Source organism: Halichoerus grypus, chromosome 2, assembly GCF_964656455.1.
Source record: "Halichoerus grypus chromosome 2, mHalGry1.hap1.1, whole genome shotgun sequence".
Taxonomy (NCBI): domain Eukaryota; kingdom Metazoa; phylum Chordata; class Mammalia; order Carnivora; family Phocidae; genus Halichoerus; species Halichoerus grypus.
The window spans coordinates 129,642,245-129,657,327 of NC_135713.1; the positions used below are offsets into that span (position 1 = coordinate 129,642,245).

Consider the following 15,083-nt stretch of genomic DNA (forward strand, 5'->3'; position numbering starts at 1 on the left):
ACATGTATCAGTGAATTTTAAAATTAATAGTACAAGATATTTGCAACACTGTACAGAGTCATTATAATTAACATGAATTTCATTTTAAGCTAATTTTTAATAGTATATTTAAATTAGGATACAAAGTATGGCTATGAAGTCATGTGGAATTGATTAGAAATTATAATATCTGGGAGGTGGACATTAAGGAGGACATGTGCTGTGACGAGCACTGGGTATTATACGCAACTAATGAATCATTGAACACTACATCAAAAACTAATGATGTACTATATGTTGGCTAATTGAATTTAAATTAAAAAAAAACACAGGAAAGAGAAGAAATTATAATATCCAAAAGTCCAATAATAAAAATTCTTTTCAGATTTTTATTGTTAAATTATCTAAAAAGTTTAGAAAAAAGTAAAGTATCTTTTGAAGATGCCAAATACTATCGTCAGTATGGTCAAATGACTAATAATATCAAATAGCCTTCAGTAACAAAAAGATGTTATATGTGAAGATATATGTGATTGTAAATTATTACTCAACAAGATAAATTCCCAATAATATCACTCGAAATCACACCTTTTATAATGTTCCAAAAGGATGTATTAGAGTTTTCATCCAGGTACTTTGGTTAAATGTTTTTGTCACTACTCGAATTATGGTACAAAAATGAATTGCGGCTGGGGATGTGAGGAGGTTTAAGAAGAGACTGACATTTAGACATGTAAAATATCCTGAGAAGAGAAGTAGAGATAAACTGCTCTGATAGGAACTGATCTAGATCAGGGGTCCAAATTCAAATACTCTCAGGGGCCAGGCAGGTAACATAAATGAGGGAAGTGGTAGTAAGGCATAGTGAGGACCGCAGCAAACTCTAGAGCTCATGAACTATCCAGAGGTTTCCAAATACATATTTTAATTTCTGCCCAAGTCAGTAAAAACATTCCCGGGCCGTATGTGGTCAGTGTACAGTGTTTTGATTACTGAGGCAAATATTGATACGGATCTGTGTAGCAAAGACACAGGATTACTCTGCCAGGCTCTCATAACTCTTTACATATTAAGTTCAAATGATTTTGGGGGTGTTTTGTTTTGTTTTGTTTTTAGCTAATCTCACTTCTTGAGCAAATTACATCAGTGACCTCAGAAAAAGTTTGACTTAGTCCACAGTTCTCAGGGTACCTAAATAAAACTTGTATATCTTGTTAAGATCCTTAGTGACAGTGTTGGATGGGGTGACTGGGAGTGGCCACTGGGTGCCTTGAGGTCATGAGGCTCCGGAGATTACTGTTGTACCTCACACTGGTAGAGAGCATGGCTTTGGGGCTGGTGATGGTGCGGATACATAAGGCGGAATACCTACTGTGAATACCTGTATTCAGTCTACCAAGTCAAAATGTAAATTTACCACAGTGATTTCTTTCCTTAAAAAAAGGACTTTTTAATTACCATCCTTGGAAATGGACGTGACTGTAAGCTGAGGAGGTTGCTCAAGTTGATGCTACCTTTGCTTGAGCACTTGAAAGAATCAGTATTGACAGTAACTAAAATAGTAAACACATTTATTTGTTTATGTTTATATTTCCATTAGGGATGTCATACTCTGTTCAGCAGTTTCAGGTTTAGGAAAAGATTTAATGTCTTGGAAGGCTTTCATCAAATAAAACATTTGATTAAAGAAAACCTTTTTTATCTCATTATCCATACAGCCAAGTGTTTGGCTGTAGTTGGACCAACAGCTCTGTTGACTAACAGATAAATGTGTCATTTACCGACCATGCTAATTTATCCTATCTTGTGACTCTTGTCAGTCTTCTAAGATCCTGGTATATTTCAAGATTGAAGGGAAAATGTGACATTTAAGCAAATAATTTGGCCCCTGACTAGGGCAAATTTACATAATGCAGGACAAAAACCATACCAAAGGTAAATTTGACAGCAAAAAAATAACTTTAACTGTAAAAACATTTTTTTTTCCTTTGTAAAGCTGTTTTAGTAGTTGTCCCAAGCTGGCAGATAGATTACAGTTGATCATTTACTGCTTCTGACTGGGACAGGACAGAACTGGTTGCAAGCCACTTTAAGCAATTCAGTGAACAACAAGAATCTGTCACTAAAGTAATCTTATTCTTTCTGAAGTGAGCAATACACAAAAGGGATCATGGATGATGATAGGAAGGAGTCTGGTCACAAGGGAATCTTTCCTTCCTGAAGGTGTCTTGTGAAAATAAAGTAATACTGAGGAACCCACCTTTGTTCTCTTCAAGTGACTGTATGGAGTCCATTCCAGGAGGTCAGGGACTCTGTTTTTCACCCATTATCGTATTTCCAGAGCTCGGCATCATGCCAGGTGCTGAGCTGAAACTCAGTATATGAATGGTCAGTGAACGTGACACCTTCATCTCAAACTGTGATTTCACTTGCCGTGTAGACATCCGCATGGAGCAGTGTTATTTGAAGTGGGATGAAGATGAATGTGTCCATCCTGTTCCTGGAAAGTTTCGCATGGATGCCTGCTGCTGTGCGGTTGGGGCAGCCTGGGGCACGGAGTGTGAGGAATGCCCCAAACCTGGCACCAAGGAGTATGAGACCCTGTGCCCCCGGGGGCCGGGCTTTGCTAACAGAGGGGACGTTCTTACAGGGCGGCCATTTTACAAAGGTAACTTTCAGGGTCGCGTTGACCTCTCTGCACCAAAGCTCACCTCCCACTTTCTCTCAGATTTGGTTTGCTTTACGCATGTAATTTGCCACTTTATTTTCTTTGTTAAACGTGAATTGTGGCCGAGCTTTTGGCCCAGGAATATGAATCACCTGTATTGGCTGGTACTGAAGTAAAGATGTAAAACACGCCACTAATCTCACTTTTCATACATCCGTCCACACTGTATCTCTGCTTCCCTTAGCGCAGCCTGACCAGATGCAGCCCTGATGCAGCAGAAAGCTCCGTCCCCCCTAAACCTTACCAAATGAATGGTCAGAAAGAAGGAGATCGGAACCCTTCACTAAAAAGGGTTGAAACTTTCTCTGTGGCATCCATGTGATCACTGACGATGTTGAGGGCCCCCGTTTGGACTTGGGAACATTATTTTCCATCGTGATAGCTTTTCAGCTTTCACCGAGGAACCCACACTTTTCAATCAACTGGCTCTCCATTCCTGCTTTGTTCTGCTTTCAGATATCAATGAATGCAAAGCTTTTCCTGGGATGTGCACTTACGGCAAGTGCAGAAATACAATTGGCAGCTTCAAGTGCCGTTGCAACAGCGGCTTTGCTCTGGACATGGAGGAAAGAAACTGCACGGGTAAGACCGCTCTTTTGCTGGATTTGGCGGACCCTGGCTCTCTTCTTTTGCTCTGTTGGAAAGTACTGCCTTCGAAAAAAGCCCACGTTTGGCTTCTTGGGTTTTATTCCCTGCTCTTAAATCGCTTCTCCAAACCAGCTCTTGTGAGAGGAGCACAACAGCATGAAAATGCTGTTTTACCTGAGGAACAACAGAAAAATAGGATTTCCGGGAGGATCAATACCCTAGAGCAAGCACTAATTGTCTAAATGATACGTAATATCTCTTAAGAATGTGAAAGTTTGTAGTAGAGCAGTTGTAACTTATTTTCCTCATCTGTGAAGAGTTTTCTCAGTAATTATGCTCCAGTCACCATCCATATATCCCTGTCCATACCTGTTCCCTTTAGTTTGACAAGATAGGAAGTCCAGAGTTTTCTATGACATTAAATAAATTATTCCAGACTCTTGAACTGTATCTCCAAGATCTTATTTTCACAACTCTCTTTATTCATCCCCTCCTTGGACTTTTTCCTTCCCTCTGCCCTCACCCCTGCTGATCGCCACTGAAATGTGCTTCTTTTTTTTTTTTTAATTTTTTTTATTGTTATGTTAATCCCCATACATTACATCATTAGTTTTAGATATAGTGTTCCATGATTCATTGTTTGTGCATAACACCCAGTGCTCCATGCAGAACGTGCCCTCCTCAATACCCATCACCAGGCTAACCCATCCTCCCACCCCCCTCCCCTCTAGAACCTTCAGTTTGTTTTTCAGAGTCCATCGTCTCTCATGGTTCTTCTCCCCCTCCAATTCCCCCCCCTTCATTCTTCCCCTCCTGCTACATTCTTCTTCTACTTTTTTTCTTTCTTAACATATATTGCATTATTTGTTTCAGAGCTACAGATCTTCATCATATCAACCCTTATTTTTGTACATATATAAGTTTTTCTTTCTTTAAAATTTTAGGAAGGACTTTCTTTTAACAGACCAAAATACACCCAAAATCTAGTGTGTGGCACTGATCTATAAACCAGCCTGATCATATTTGATCACATTCTGTTTTTGTTTTGTTTTGTGCAAGACTGTTGAAATGTGCTTCTGACTCCTTCCTCACTCTCTATTGTGGAAGGTACTGGAGTCCCCAGGTCGCCGCCCACCTCGACCATCCCTGGAGCGTTTCTGAACTTTCCGTCTCCCTTGCTGCCCCAGATCCTCACCCCCCATTTGGCTTTCCTGCTTGGCTCTCAGGCTTCTGATGAGGAAGGAGCCACCTGCACCTCATTCCTTCGCCTTCAGCTGGACTCACGGCTGCTCAGCAACACCATTCACCTCTTACATCCCTGACTGACTCTCCACTCCACCTGTAGACCTCCTCTGACCCGCACGCCCTCTCAGGCCCCTGCTCACTGCCACTCTTCTTTCTTGACATCCACTCTCACGGCCAGATCCCTGCCCACACCCGCCCCTCTCTCAGGCAGTGAGATTTCATGTTCCACGGTTTTCCGCTCCTCCGCATGCCCTCCCCCTTGCTGCACCTGCTCCAGCCCTTGTCAGCAGGCTCCCTCCTCTTTCTGCAGCACTTCCCTCCCTTTCCTGTTGCTTTCCCAGGACCTGAAAACAAGTTCATGCCATTTCCTCCGCCATCTTGTCCCTCATGCTGCCACCCCGTTGCCCTGCTATTATCTCTCACCTCTCTCTCCTGAAGAGCCGTTTACTTTCTACATCTATGTAATTTTGACTTCTGCCCTCCCTCGTTGAGGCACATATACATTCTCTCACAGAACACCTTTGTCAGGTTGAAAAAATACCTTTCTCTTGGTGCATACTCTCCTTGACCTCTCTGCTGGCTGCAGCCCCTCCTCGATTTTCTTCTCTCTTGGTCTCTGTGGTCCTTCCCTGTCTCGGTCGTCCATCTGTGCCAGTGATGTGTCTTTGTTCATCTTCACAGATTCTTCCTGCCCTTGGCATTTTCCAGAGTCCTCCGCCTCTCACAGCTGCCTGTGGCCCCCTGCCTGCACAGGCAGGCTCTGTCCTCCCCTCTGCCTCAGTGCCACACTTGCACGTGCCATCCCACAGCGCCTCTTCACTTTAGCCTCCCTTTGTCCCATCCCCACCCTTCCTCTGCCTAGCGACCTCCTTGTCTATAGCAATAGCATCATTTCACTCAGGATCGAGGCCTCAGATCTAGTTTTGATCTCTCCCTGTCTGGGACAAGGAAGAAGTTATGTATATTTTCCATCGCAGTGGTTGTTCCAAGTACTATACTCTTTGTTCTTTCTTCAAGACTATTGTAGGTGCTGGCTCGGCTCCTCAGGAAATAGACTCTGAGCAGAGATTAGCCTGCAGAAGGTTTACTAGGGATTGCTCTTGGGATCGACACCTCGGGGAGGGAACGGAAGAAAGCAGAAGTGGGCTGGGCGGCCATCAGTCCCAGTGTGGCCCTCAGCCCACCCCACCGGGAGCTCTGGATCTAGGATGGCCCGTCAGAACTGTCTTAGGGCAACAAGACTAGGTGTCTGTGGACCTGTATGGTCAGTCTTTGGATACATCTGCCCAGAGAAGGGGTGTGAGTATGAGGAATGTTCCTCTTAGCTGAGGCATTTCTGGAAGATAGTTTACATCTCAGGGCTTTGTGCCCCAAAGCCCCCCAGAAGCAGCAGGGGAAAGGTGAGTAAGTCCTTCCTTCCTAAAGGGGGAACTGGGCAACACGTGGCAGTATTCACTGCATGGCAGATTCTTCCAGGGTCTTCCATGCCATTGATGCTTCATGTTCACCAACCACCATGTGTTACTGCCCACAAAGCAACTTTCAGTGACTCACAGTTTTAAACCTGGGTGAAGACAGGGTTCTTCCAGTTTTTGGTATGAAATTAGCCAAGTTACTTAATGACTCTGAAACTCATCGCCTTTGACTGTGTAAGAGAGACATTTGTTGGTCACACTGCAGTGTTGCGGTGTATAACGTGAAAGGACAGCAGGACACTGTTGGCCGTCATTCTTCACAACATTTAAAGCCCGTGTTCTTTTGGCACCCTCACTAATCACACCCATCCTACCTGTCCTTGCGCTATCAACCTCTGCCATCCAGGCACTCTGCAATGGACTGTTCTCTGAAATGCATTACTTTTCTTCACCTGTGCACTTTATCTCTTGTCCTATTCATTCCACATCTTTAAAGTTAGAATTTCTTTTTTTTAAAGATGTATTTATTTATTTTAGAGAGAGAGAGAGTGTGCGCGTGAGCCTGGGGAGGAGCAGAGGGACAGAGAAACTTTAGCAGACTTTTCATTGAGCTTAGAGTCCAGTGAGGGGCTTGATCTCAAGTCCCTGAGATCATGACCTGAGCTGTAACCAAGAGTTGGTCATTCAGCCAACTGTGCCACCCAGGGGCCCCCTAAAGTTAGAATTTCTGTTCAAAGGACCAGTTCAAAGCCACCTCCTCCCAAAATACCAGTTTTTAGCAGAAAACCGTTTCCATGGATACAGCACTTTGTATGAGACAGGCACTGTTCTCAGCACTTGACAAATACTGGTTCACTTAATCCTAGCAGGTGGGTTGTAGTATACTCCCCATTTTACAGATGTGGAAATTGAGGCACACAGAAATGAAATGATTTTCCCAAGCCTCTTCACCCAGTAGATGATAGAACTAGGATTGGTACCTAGGTGTCTGCTTCCAGAGTCCACACTCCACACTGCAGCAACCAGCACATCACGTCAGCCAGAACGTGTCTGTGCTCTGCCAGTGAGTTCATTCTCTGTTCTTCAGACATCTCTAACTGCCAGTTTCTGGATACTGATCGACAACAAGCAAGAGAATCAATATGCATAGTGTTAGCTGCCTAATTGAATCAGTGAATGGTGTTAAGAATTTTGTTTAAAAGCATATCTTCAGTATTGCCTGTAATTTGGGAAATAAATAAAGACCAAATGCTGGGAGAAAAGCATTTGACGTTCTGAGACTGAGACACCCAAGAGAGCATGTACAAGTTACCCCCTGATAAATCCTGTGATAGAAGGACTTCAGAATTAAAATTCACCAAAATGAAGAGATGCCAGCAAAGGCATTTTTTCCTACAAAAACTTTCCTGACAAAAAAAAAATGTTTTTTAAATACATCATGTTTTCTCAATTATATTTATAGACATGACTTCTCTATGAAAAAATCTCAGTTACGAGCATGGGATATTTCTCAGAGAATCTTGTTTTTGATAACATAAAAGCTGCCGTTGAAGATTCTTATTTTCCATAGTATGTAGAGCGACGAACACATCATTTTTCTTTATTTTTATTTTGAGAACTCAATCAGTAGCCCCTCCACATCTGAATGTGACAGAAAAACAGACCCCGGAGCATGTTTCACAGCTCCGCCATGTATGTACACGGTCTAGCTGGAAGTTGGGGGGCCACGTCTGCCTCTGAGGCTGGCTGGGTGTGCTGGTCACCAGCCACCCCGCTGCATGCCCAGGACTTCATTCCATGTGTCCACTGCGTCCTCATCTGCCACCTGCCTTGTCTGGCTCATACCGCAGTTGCTCTGTTCATCCCTCTGTTACCACTTCTAAGCCACAAAGAGAAATCCACAATTCCAGAATTCTAAAAGGCCAACGCACACCTGCCCGTTGGCCGTGACAGTTTTGGCAGTTGGGGAAAGGAATGTGCCCAGGGCCCCGTTCGCCTGGAGCTGACCTCGGGCACGCGGAGCTCCTTACTGCTAGCCGCTGACTTCGCCGGCGCCCCCCGGGGGCTGCACCTTCCCCGGGAAGGCCGCACCTGCCTCACTGCTCTGCAGTACCTGCTCCTCTCATGCGATTTTTCTCGTTTCTTTTCAACCCCGTGACTCAGACATTGATGAGTGCAGGATTTCTCCTGACCTCTGTGGAAGCGGCGTCTGCGTCAACACGCCAGGCAGCTTCGAGTGTGAGTGCTTCGAAGGCTACGAGAGTGGGTTCATGATGATGAAGAACTGCATGGGTAAGTGTGCTTCAGCTCTTCCCGTCCAGTCTCCAAGCCAGGGAGCTCGACCTTGGCCTGTGTCCAAGCCGTTAGCAGCACGCTTGGCCAGGCGCTGTGGTGAGCGAGAGAGCAGATTTCAGTGTCAGACAGGAAATCTGCTCCGAGATAACTCTCGGGGAGCCCCAGCCTCTTGGTGCCTCGGTGGCAGTGAGATACTGAGACTGGGTTCTGTTTGTTCATAGAATCTAAAATGAGCACAGACTAATACCCACAAGGGATTCACTTAACATGCATGACCTTGGGGGGTGACCCCAAATTTATATTCAGCCACTCAAATCCCATGTTATTTCTTTTTTTGTGTGTTATTACAATCCCTTGGTACTGCCTACCTTTTAGTCCATATTTAGTGACTTACAGGACTCACCACACGGGACATAAAAGGTGATCAGTCTGTGATTTTTCCTTTACTTTGATTAGTGGTATGGATAGCAATATATGGTGCCTGGAATTTAGGGTGATGTGAAACAAATATTGTTTATTTTTATCTCTTGTGAGTCTGCTTGTTTCATGCAAGTCAATTCCCTGACAACTCACTGTCTTTAAGAAAAAAGCTTACCATTTATTTACTGGTAGTAGAAAAAGTGAGAACATTATCCAAACCTCCTCTGAAACCTGTCTCTTACGTTTGAGTCCCACTTACCTCAGATGATCATCTCTCCCCCCATGCTGTGTACGTGAATGTTTTCCCCTCAGAGTTCTTTAATGGATCTCACGTTTTTACCTTTCAGACATTGACGAATGTGAACGTAACCCTCTCCTTTGTAGGGGTGGAACCTGTGTGAACACTGAGGGCAGCTTTCAGTGTGACTGTCCATTGGGACACGAGCTGTCACCGTCACGTGAGGACTGTGTGGGTGAGTTTTTGTCTCCTCAGCACGTAAACCCACCCAGCTCACCTGGTGGAGATCCTAAAGATCAGCGGTCAATTCTAACAAATTTGTTGTTTTGGGCACGTGCAATCTAGCTGGTTCAAAGTTGGAAATTCAGAGCCCCTTTATTTGGATTCGGGCTGTGTCCTTAGAGAATGTCTCAGTGGCACACTCAAAGGAGCCTGCATTGTCCTGGTGACCCACTGTTTGATGACAAGCACGCCTGTGGTGGGACCCTGTGTCAGGCCACGTAGGTCCCTCCTCCACAGACGACGGGCTGGGGAAGCTGCTGATGTTGGAAGGGCTGTTCCCTGAGGGCTCACCTGTGCATTCCCCTGTGTGTCTCCCTGACATTCATTCAGCACCCCCATGTCTGTCATCACGGGGTCTGCTCCTGTGTGTGGGAGCACGTGAGCTCCCTCCTCACCCTCCTGTCACAGAAAGATCCTGGTCTCTTCGCTGACAGAGCTGAGGGGCGGCGGGTGGCAGGGGTGCAGTGAGAACACCAGCTGGTCTTGCTGGTCTTGGAGCATTCCATCCAACAGCTTTTCATATGTATACGGAGGCCTCTGGGACTCCTGAGCTCTGGTGTGTTGGTTTTAAAACCTTGATGTGCTCAGGAAACATTTTCTTCACAGAAAATCTTTCCTGCAACTGTCAGCAAGTAAAAACGGTTTAAAACAGAGCAGATGGCACACCCCCATTTCAAAACAGAATTTGAGCACACCTTTCCACTAGACATGTATTTATTTATAAACCCTATTTATATTGTTCTGCTAATATATTAGGTGAATCTTAAATCATACACTAAACAGACATTTTTTAAAAGGTAAATTGAAAAAATTTTAAAGTTTTTTTCTTTTTTTAAGATTTTATTTATTTATTTGAGAGAGAGAGAGCCAGAGAGAAGGCATGAGCAGCGGGGAGGGGCAAAGGCAGAAGCAGAAGCAGACTCCTCGCTAAACAGGGAGCCCGACATGGGGCTCGATCCCAGGACCCTGGGATCATAACCTGGGCCAAAGGCAGGCGCTTAGCCAACTGAGCCACCCAGGCACCCCTAAATATTTTTATTTCATTTTAATAGTGGTACTAAAACTTTTTCATAAAGATGATTGCAGAATATTTGTTCATCTTTGTGATTCAGTGAATCAGAGACCTGTTTCTAACTCGAATTTATTTTGTTAGTTTTCATGGATCCTATAGCTAAAAAAAAGTACCCCTTACAGGTGTATTATATAATATAAGATGCATATTTTTGCACTTTTAATGAAATATGCATTTCATGATCATAGATATAAATCCACATGTCACGTAGTCTTCTTGGTAATTTTGAGAATCTGGGATGAAGGTCTAATTTTACCCAATGATATTGTCATTGTTTCTACCTTCCACTGTGTCTCACGAATAGCTTGTATGCTACTGTTTTCTTGCTGTTCTCTTATAATTGCAGTAATAGCACTACTTGATTCCACAGACCTTTGCAGAAGTTTTTTTATAAGGCACCTGCCTATCTTATAAGGGTTAGTTGATTTTAAAGTAGGTGATGTAGATCCACCTATCGAGGCACACTAAACACAGTAAGATGGAAACACACAAACAGTGCAGGCCCTGGTATCAGGGCCTGTGGCTTGGGGAACCAGCCTTCTTCCCTCAGGATCCTCCACATTATTGAGGCAACTCTTGACCATCTAACAAAGACCAGGTGAGCATGCCAGGGTAAATTCGTATATTAAATATTAGTGAATTTTATTTCTGGCATGTGCTACATGTACATGGTCTCATGTTCACAACCCAGATGTGGCTACTTAAATTTAATTAAAATTTGGTAACATTAGAAATTTAATTCCTGGGGCACCTGGCTGGCTGCGTTGGTAGACCATGTGACTCTTGATTTTGGGGTTGTGAGTTTGAGCCCCATGTTGGGCAAAGAGATTATTTTTTAAAAAATTAAATTAAAAAATGTTTTTAAATTTCAATTCCTTAATCATTTTGTTCATGCTTCAAATGCTCAATAGCAGCTATGTACTGGATAGCAGAGATACGGGACAGTCCCATCAGTGTACAGAGTTCTACTGGACGGTACCGTCTTAGATAGAAATACAGATTGCAGTATTTCCTTTGAATGCCCCAGGAGATCATCTTACTTCCCCGAAAAGTACGCAAACCACCGTGGGGACCAGTAGTCACGTGCAACATTTCTTGGTACTTTAAATGATACGGTTACAGCAAAGACATTAATGCTGTGTATCTTTTTATAGATATAAATGAATGCTCCCTGAGTGACAGTCTCTGTAGAAATGGGAAATGTGTGAACATGATTGGAACCTATCAGTGCTCCTGTAATCCCGGGTACCAGGCCACGCCGGATCGGCAGGGCTGTACAGGTGAGCGTCCCCCAGACGGGTCTGCAGCTTGCATTTCTCAAATCAGGCTAGGTCAGCTCCTGGCACTGAACTTACTGTAATGAAGCCAGTGGAATGGAAGCCCTTTGTCCTAAACACGAATCTCAGAATGGGGACAGAGCTGTAGGATGCCATCGTTTGTGGTTTTGCAGAGGAGTCTCTGGTTTTATCATGGAAAACACCCTAAACTCCCTCACTACTGCATTTCTGAGTTCTGTAATCTTAGGCTCCTGGGGCTACATGTCCAATAGAATGCTTATCTAAAAGGAAGTAGAAAGAGCTAGGAGACACCAATCGTATAAAGATAAACCAACCCAATAGCGGGGAGAGAAATCCAAAGCCATTTAAGCATTATCTGTTTAAAGAGAAGAAAATCTCCCTTCCTTATTTTTTGTTGTTGTTGTTGTTGTTTTGAAGGAAGCAGGTCTGATAAGTCACGGGGTCGCAATGTTGTTTTCACAGATATCGACGAGTGTATGATCATGAATGGGGGCTGCGACACACGGTGCACGAATTCAGAAGGCAGCTATGAATGCAGCTGCGGCGAGGGCTACGCCCTGATGCCCGACGGGAGGTCGTGCGCAGGTACACCGCGGACAGCTCCCCGGTCTTACCTCCCAAATCTCGCTCCCCGTGTTTGGAGGGGGTCTGGACCGGAAACACGGGATTTGAGCTTACTCAGAGTCGTTCTTGTCTTTATTTAATGCTAACTTTCTGTCATCAGATATTGACGAATGTGAAAATAATCCTGACATCTGTGATGGCGGCCAGTGTACCAACATTCCTGGGGAGTACCGGTGTCTGTGTTACGACGGCTTCATGGCTTCAATGGACATGAAAACGTGCATTGGTGGGTACCATGAAGACAGGATCAATGCCACGTGTACATCTGCACGCACACACACACACACGAGTGCACAGACCTACAAGCACGAGAGGAAGAGGCTTTTTCACTTACTTTAAAAATTCAGGCAGCTGTATTACAAGATGGGAAAGCTGAAACGGAAGAACTATTTGAACATAATTCTAGAAAATAATACTATGTCTTGCAAATAGATTATGTTTTAACGTTTGTCTGTGTATTTTGATAGTAGGCTCTTCAGTTTAAACGAGAGCTTTCACATTCCTAGGATGAACAAGTACTAACCAAAATATTGAAAATAAATTTTCTAGATGTGAATGAGTGTGACTTAAATTCAAACATCTGCATGTTTGGGGAATGTGAGAACACCAAGGGCTCCTTCATCTGCCACTGTCAGCTGGGTTATTCCGTGAAGAAGGGGACCACAGGATGCACAGGTAGGTCCCAAACTAGGACCCTGTGTGCTTTGGCTTCTCCTATTTCAGAGGCCAACCTTCAACATCATGGGTTCCTTTGCACCTGTGAGACCGTGACCCACACCAGGTGGTGACCGTGCGATGAGCGTCTGCCCCAGAGCACGTGTGGAGGATGTGTCCCCTGTCTGGTGGCACGGTGTCTCAGCCGGAGCGGGCTGTGGTCCGCCGTCGGAGTGGGGGCAGGGGCGTGCGGTCCGGGCTGGTGCATCTGCCGGGCGCCGCTGCTGCTGTTCGCACTGTTCACTTTCTTAGGAGGCCCGCGGCCCCCACAGGAGACCTGGAGCCATCCCACGTGTTGCTTGTTTTTGCAATCCTTCTGACTGGACAGAATTCATGCAGACTTCTAGTTAGACCCTTTGCCTTCCTTTCCCCCATCTTCCCCTCTCTTTTTCCCTCTTCTCTTTCTATTTGCTTTTGCCCTCTCTTGCCTTGGCCCCAGCTGACCCTCTCTTTTCTTTCTTCACTTTCTTTCTTTGCTCACCCCATCCACTTTGTCTCTTGTTTCCTTTCTCTGTTAAATAAGTTTTGAGCTTTTGCATAAAATGGGCGGGGAAGTCCCAAGGTGAGTGCTTTGGACCACGTCTTCCTCGTTGTTCAATTTAAAGCTGTCGTGTAGCATTTTGCTCAAGGCTGGTGGTGGGTGGCTTGGACCGCAGCCTGGGGCTTAACCTGAACACCTCCAGGGACAGGCGAGTGAGGAAAAGGGGGTACTCTGCATGTTCACCGCTAGGAAGGTTGAAGCAAAGCCAGTCGCTCTGTGCGTGTACACGCATGTGTGTGAGCGCCCAGGATTGCAGCATCTACAACATGTAATCATTGAGCTGGATAGAAAAGATTATTCTTTCTATTCTAGGGAGCTCTGGAGAACCAAAGCTACATAGTTCATACACACATATGTGTTTACGCATATGTAGTATGTATATATCTGTGTGTATGTATGTATGTGTGTGTGTATCCATATGTACTGGTAAAAGCTTCTGCTCATTTTCCAGATAAAATTTCCAGTGAGTATTTTTACATATTCTCAAATAAATAAAAGATGAATACACACCAAAATGATAGTTTTCAAATACTCTATACTATACTGTATTGATTCTAAAAATAACAAGAATTATTACTTATTTTAAAAGTCAGGTTTGTTTTAATCTTCATGAAAAACATGTAATAAATATTAATAGGAAAGAATAGGAGAGTCTTACTTCGGAAATGCGATTTCTTTTGACATCTTATAATCACGCCCTCTGCATGGAGTTTTGTCTGGGCCCAGGCAGAGAGGTGGGGAGGGACAGACACACATATCTCCCTGGGGGGAGTATCTCTGTCCTACCAGAAAGTGACTGGCGGTTTCCTCTAGTAGAGAAAGGCTTGTTTGACTCAGATCGTGAACTTCCAAATCTTGTCAGTGCCTACAAAATTAAAAATAAAAATGATGTTAGTGGGGTTTTTTTTTTCCGTGCCAACTTAGATAGTTCCATGTTTACTTAAAAATTTTACCTGTGCAGGGTGCCTGGGTGGCTCAGTCGTTAAGCGTCTGCCTTCGGCTCAGGTCATGATCCCAGGGTCCTGGGATCGAGCCCCGCATCGGGTTCCCCGCTCGGCGGGAAGCCTGCTTCTCCCTCTCCCACTCCCCCTGCTTGTGTTCCCTCTCTCGCTGTCTCCCTCTCTGTCAAATAAATAAATAAAATCTTTAAAAAAAAAAAAAAAAAAATTTTACCTGTGCAGAATTAATTAGCTTTGTGTTTAATTTTCATCATATTAACTGTGCCTTCTCAGATGTGGACGAGTGTGAAATTGGTGCTCACAACTGCGACATGCATGCCTCCTGTCTCAACGTCCCGGGAAGCTTCAAGTGCAGTTGCAGAGAAGGCTGGGTTGGAAATGGCATCAAATGTATTGGTGAGTTCGCAGATGTGAACGTCCTTTGCTAAGACACAAAATTCTTTGAGGCTCTTTGCACAGTCCTTAACACACGTACTTGAATAGGAATATGCTCTTGTCTTTCATTTATTCTCTTGAAAATCAAAGACTATCTTTAGTTGCAAGGTAATTCCTGCCTAAGAGTTTCCTTTAACCTTGGCATAAATTATCACATCACAGCAGTATGCCTTGGCATCTGCTTTTTAATGTGTTGTTGTTCAGTAAAAATTATTTGATGTGTAGCCAGAAGTCCAAACAGATGTACGAT

The 15,083-nt window shown here is 44.2% G+C and overlaps 1 protein-coding gene across 1 annotated transcript in view; it reads left to right on the forward strand.

Annotated features, from left to right (window-relative positions):
- The window catches only part of FBN2 (fibrillin 2), a 250,342-nt gene that overhangs the window by 171,269 nt on the left and 63,990 nt on the right, over positions 1-15,083 (forward strand). The window contains exons 24-32 of the mRNA XM_078067554.1: positions 2,420-2,647; positions 3,164-3,289; positions 8,119-8,247; positions 9,018-9,143; positions 11,417-11,542; positions 12,023-12,145; positions 12,285-12,410; positions 12,734-12,859; positions 14,672-14,794. Coding sequence (XP_077923680.1) covers positions 2,420-2,647; positions 3,164-3,289; positions 8,119-8,247; positions 9,018-9,143; positions 11,417-11,542; positions 12,023-12,145; positions 12,285-12,410; positions 12,734-12,859; positions 14,672-14,794 — 1,233 coding nt within the window. The remainder of the gene's footprint in view (positions 1-2,419; positions 2,648-3,163; positions 3,290-8,118; positions 8,248-9,017; positions 9,144-11,416; positions 11,543-12,022; positions 12,146-12,284; positions 12,411-12,733; positions 12,860-14,671; positions 14,795-15,083) is intronic.